We start from the raw sequence: 5,124 nt of genomic DNA, 5'->3' as shown, positions 1-5,124 counted from the left end.
CCAAGGGGGGTGCTGCAGCCACTTCAAAATTTGCTGTAGCTCCCCCTCCCAGTGCTGCCGCCCACCCCCAAGCACAGCCCGGCCCAGCACCCCCCAGCAGGAAGAGCCTGGCCCAGCCTGCAGCAGCAGCCCGTCCTCGCCCCACGCACAGATCTCGGGGCACACCCCACCACGCCTCCCTCAGGTGCGCAAGCTGCTCGTGGCTCCTACTCCTGCTCTATGCCCCTTCCCTCCCCCCGCCCCTTCCCCCCCAACAGATACTTACCAGCCAGACACTGTCAAACTGTGCTTTTGGATGCCTGCATGCTGCACCGCGGCTGCACACACACACACGGCATTTATTGGTGACATTATCAGCCACACCAGCCAAAAAAAGCCAATTGCCAATAACGTCAATTTTCCTTACATTGGTGCTGATCCAATATGGGACCGCTTTATCAATCAACTTTTACAAGATGCAAGTACCTGAAGTCTACCCTAATCTGGCTTTGTGTTGAAGTCCATTTTTGGATCTGGCCCAAGACACAGAACTTCCTAATTCTAAATTAATGTTTTGACAGAAACTTCCTTTGTGAATTTGTGCAAAAAAACAACACTCCTAGTTCACTTTCTTTATTTGTTAAAATGAAGCTAAAACCCCTTCTACCTCACAAGAATGTTGTAATGATTAATATATGTGTTTTCAGAATCAAAATTTTTTCTGTCCCATCTCTGTTATAAAAAAAATGTTAAATTAGAGAGCAAACCTATCAAATCCATAACTGTAGCAATTTTTCTTTTGGCATGACTTTGAAAAATGGAAATAGATTGAATATTTCCTTAAGACCAGAGTCAGTTAGGTAAAAGTAATAAGCAGACTCAGGAGAAATACTTATGCCCTATACAAGTCACGTAGCCTGCTTTTATCCAAACTTCTACAAGTGAGAAAGTTGCAAGATGAAGTCCTGATATTCAGCGTTACATGCATAATTGTTGGAGCTGTGTGGTTTTTTATCACTTCAAGATCTAGCTGTTTACATTTGAAGCAGCACTGCACTTCCCTATTTTCTCATGCCCCTTTGCGCTACACCATGAGATAAGAAATGGGTTGGATGGAAGGAAGAATTCTGTCCCATCTGTTCAGCCCTTTCTTAGCAAACTGTGCAGTCTGGTAAACCATGCATGTGCAAATTAGCATCCAGACCTGTTCAATGCTTTCTCAGCCAGGGACAGCAGCTAAGCTGCTGTGAGACAGTCCTGATGAAATGACTAAAGCAGACATTCCGGGGACCAGCAAGCGCATGATGTCTGGCAAAACCCATTAACAGTTAGGTAGCTCTGAAAAACATACGGCACATAAGAATACCTGCTAATTAAGGGGGGGGGGTGCGTGCGCGTGCACGCGTGTGTGTGTTCAAAGCCAAAAATCACACTCTTTCTTGCTTTACTTGATGTGTGGGAAATAGGAGGAACAACAGCTAGAAATGTAACATTTATTCTTCATTACTCTTCAAAATAAACGTCCCAGGTAAAACTAGAGATGTTCATGCCAGCTGCTGTCAAACCATTAGCCTGAGTACACTAAAAACACAACAAAACAAACCTCTCTCTTAGGTCAGTCCTAGCACCATGATTTTTTTTTAAATATAGTGAAACCTAACCTAAAAAGGCAACTTGACATTAAAAAGCCACTTGAAAGCCTCCGCAGATTACCACCCTACCCGGAGCAAATCTGGCTCCTAGCGTTGCTGTGCCCGCGCGCTCACCACATGCTCCTCATTGCTCAGATCGCTCCAGCGCGAGCATCCAACTCAGGCTGCACCACCACACACACGTGTGCCAGCAAAACCACCCAAAACCGTCGTCTCATTTGCGGCAGCATTTTGACTAACGTTGAGAGAGAGCCTGAAATTGTTCGACTTCCTAAAACCCCTCTTCAAAGTAGAAGTCTGATCTTTCCACACACCCACCCGAAACCTCATTCCTGGAGGCAGATGAAGCTAGAAGCATCCATGGTGTGAGGCAAGGATGTCTTTGGGCAACACCTTTCCTTGTGCCGACCGAGTAGCTGGGATAAAGACAGACAAACCTGCGAGGCATGAAGTGAGCTCTACCTCATGACAGCTTCTGTGCCGCGTCTCTGGTTCAGTTTGTTTATAACAGGGATTTTCACTGAAAATTGTTCAGCCTTTTTGAGATCTGAGGCAGCCCCGCAAGGTCTCCCCATGCCCCCGCCCAGACCCCAGCAGCCCTAGGCAGGCGGCACCGCGGGCCGGGCCCGGGAAAGGGAAGGGGGAGCTGGACGTGGGGGCTGCCCGGCGCTCACCTTCCCGGGCTTTCAGCAGCACCGTGTTGGCTACGATGTTCTCGATCTCCATGGCCCGGGCCGCACTCCCAGCTGCGGGTTATTGCCGGGCTCCACGCCACCCCATCCCCGCTGCACGCCCCTCCGCACCACTGCTGGTCCTCAGAGCGGGGCGCGAGGGGGCGGGGCGCGGGATGGCCACGCCCCTCGCCGGGTGGGTCCTGGTCCCGCCCCGCCCCGCCGGACTACAGCTCCCAGCAAGCAGTGCGGCACCAAGGGGCTCGCGGGGGACGCCGGGAAAAAAGGAAGCTGCTTCGCGCACGAGGGCCGCGCGAGATTTGGTGCAAGCTCTCGGGAGACCCGTGGTGGGGGCTGGGGAGGGAGGCAGGAGCTGGGGGATACCCGGGGGTCCCGCGCGATTTCGGGGTTCTCGCGGGAGCTGAAGGAGTGCGGGCCGCGCTCCCCCGGGCGCCATTTTGCTTAGCGTGGCCCGTTCGTCCTCTTGGTAGGTTCCGGCTGAGCCTGCCATGGGAAAGGCCAGGAGCAAGGGCCCTGCGAGGTCAGCTATGGCCACGGCCAAGGCTAGGAACAACCCGTTCGAGGTGAAGGTGAACAGGCAGAAGTTCAGTGTCCTGGGGCGCCGAACCAAGCACGACGTGGGGCTGCCTGGCGTCTCCCGTTCCAAGGCCCTCCGGAAGGTGAGTGGGGCCGTTTGCACGGTGGCTGGGGCTCCGGTGGGGCTGCAGGGAGGTGGCGTGTGCCCTGGGGTGGCACCCGTGGGGTTGGACAGCGCCAGCCGTGTTGCTGGGCTCGTAGAGAAAGGGGTCGGGGTGGGATTTAGCCCACGCCCTGCTGCAGGTGGGACCAGCCCCACCTGGACCTGCCCAATCCATCTCTGCTCACTCCCTGAGGTGGCTACTGAGGCAGGGGAAGCATTGGATACCTCCAGGGTTTTTTCCCTCCATGGTAATTTGGGGGCGGAGTTCATCTTCATGACCTGGGGCAGGCTGAAAGAGCATCTCAGTGTTGAGAGAGAGGCCTGAAGTTCAGTAATCCCCTCCAAGGAGATCCAGCGCAGCCTGAAGGTTTTCCTCGTGAGCAAGGATAGTGCTGTTGTCAGTAGGTTGCAGGTAAAAGACGGTTGTTTGGACCACCTTGGTCTTTGAGTGAAAATTCCCCAGTCTGTCCATTTGGTATTTAGTGTCAGTTCTGGAAGGAGGGCAGTCCTCAGTGAGAACCAGATGTCACAAAAATGATAAAATGTCAAAAAAAATTGAGAGCAAAGTTGGGGCAATGATGCATTCTTGCTTCACCCCAGCCCGGATAACAAACTGATTGTCTCCGATCCGCTACATAGAACAGTTGCAGTCATCTGGGTGTGGAGAAACCTCAGGACCTTGATGTACTTTTCAGGACATCCAGATCTGGCCAATACTTTGCACAAGATTTTGTAGTTGATGCACTCAAAGGCCTTAGTAAGGTCAATGAAAACCATATACAGGTCCTGATGTTGTTCATGATGCTGTTCTTGCATCCAGCAGGCAACAAATCATGTCAGTTGCCCCACAGGATGTTCTGAAACCACACTGAGATTCGGGCAGGACTTCCTCAGCCAGAGGTAGAAGACGGTTCAGGAGGATATGCGCAAGGATTTTCCCTGCTGCAGAAAGGAAAGCAGTGAATTAATGGGGTGGTTGTGGGCACGTGGTGTAGCGGTGTGGGGGTGCTGCAGGTATGCAGTGTGTGTGGGGGATGTCCATGGGGCGCGCAGCCTGGGGGAGCCAGTGGCTTGCTCTTATGCACTTGGGGGTCGTCTAGCTCTTGGCCACTTGGAAGTTGGACATAGAGTAAGTTCTTTTGGAAACAGAGTACCCAGGAAGTGTAGCACCACAGGAGACACCCTGGGTGATGCAGCAGGACCTTTCTGGTGTGGCAGGACAGCAAGGGGGTTAGACCTTAGACCGGGGTGGGCAAAATATGGTCCGCAGGCTGGGTCCAACTGATCAACTGATTGGTTCTGGCCACTGGGCATCCACCAATTGATTATATCCAACCTATTGCTGCCCCTGCAATGCTTCACTTGGGGTGGAGCCCCACCCACTCCCACCCAGCTCAGCCCACACCGTGCTTGTGCCAGCCAGCAGCCCTGGCCCCAGCCAATGCACACAGCTCCCTGGTGGGGCTGTTCCCAGTGTAGCTGCAGCTGGCTGTGTACTGCTCAGCTCCTCCTCCCGCCCATGCTGCGCTGCTCTGGATGTGGGGAAAGCTGCAGCCGGGCAGGCCCTGCCCTAGCGTGCGGGGCTCCAGCTTCAGTTCCCAGCCACTTTCCACCCACTTTGCCTGCCCAGCACAATGAGCATCCGCCTGCAGGTGGCCAAGTGGGTAGAAGGCAACCTGGAGCTCTACATGCCGGGACAGGAGCCACCCGCCCAGCTGTAGCTACCCCTCTGCCTGGAGTGGCACAGCAGGAGGAGGAAGAGAAGCTGCTGGAGGTGGGGAGAGCGGAGTATCACCTGGACAGTTGCAGCTCCACTGGGAACCTGTGAGAGCTGCTCAGGGCCAACAGGTGCAGGCAGGAGCGTGGTGCAGGCTGCCCTGAGTGGGAGTGGCCGAGGCTTGGCCCCATGCAAACCACCATAGGAGTAGCTATAGGTCAGGAGGGCAGGATGTGCAGTGCAGGTACAGGTACAGTCCACAAGTGAGGTATGCTGCACACCCCCCTGCCTCCCCTCACTCCTGGCTGGCTCCTGGAACCTAGTGCACGGGCAGCGCCTCTAAATTCATCTACAGCCACCCCCACACACACCGCATACACTCACCCTCCACACACCCTCCCATAC

The 5,124-nt window shown here is 54.3% G+C and overlaps 2 protein-coding genes across 2 annotated transcripts in view; one reads left to right on the top strand and one right to left on the bottom strand.

Moving 5' to 3' along the window:
- Window positions 1–2,456, bottom strand: part of GRK4 (G protein-coupled receptor kinase 4) — a 95,493-nt gene extending 93,037 nt beyond the window's left edge. Inside the window, exon 1 of the mRNA XM_019526516.1 lies at window positions 2,306–2,456. Coding sequence (XP_019382061.1) covers window positions 2,306–2,357 — 52 coding nt within the window. The 5' untranslated portion in view covers window positions 2,358–2,456. The remainder of the gene's footprint in view (window positions 1–2,305) is intronic.
- Window positions 2,457–2,649: 193 nt separating this feature from the next.
- The window catches only part of NOP14 (NOP14 nucleolar protein), a 43,689-nt gene continuing 41,214 nt past the window's right edge, over window positions 2,650–5,124 (top strand). The window contains exon 1 of the mRNA XM_019526473.1: window positions 2,650–2,982. Coding sequence (XP_019382018.1) covers window positions 2,812–2,982 — 171 coding nt within the window. The 5' untranslated portion in view covers window positions 2,650–2,811. The remainder of the gene's footprint in view (window positions 2,983–5,124) is intronic.

Source organism: Gavialis gangeticus, unplaced genomic scaffold (assembly GCF_001723915.1).
Source record: "Gavialis gangeticus isolate Ggan-Ray unplaced genomic scaffold, GavGan_comp1, whole genome shotgun sequence".
NCBI classification, from domain to species: Eukaryota; Metazoa; Chordata; order Crocodylia; family Gavialidae; genus Gavialis; species Gavialis gangeticus.
Note: the sequence above shows the minus strand (reverse complement) of the source record. Positions and strands in the feature narration are given on the sequence as shown.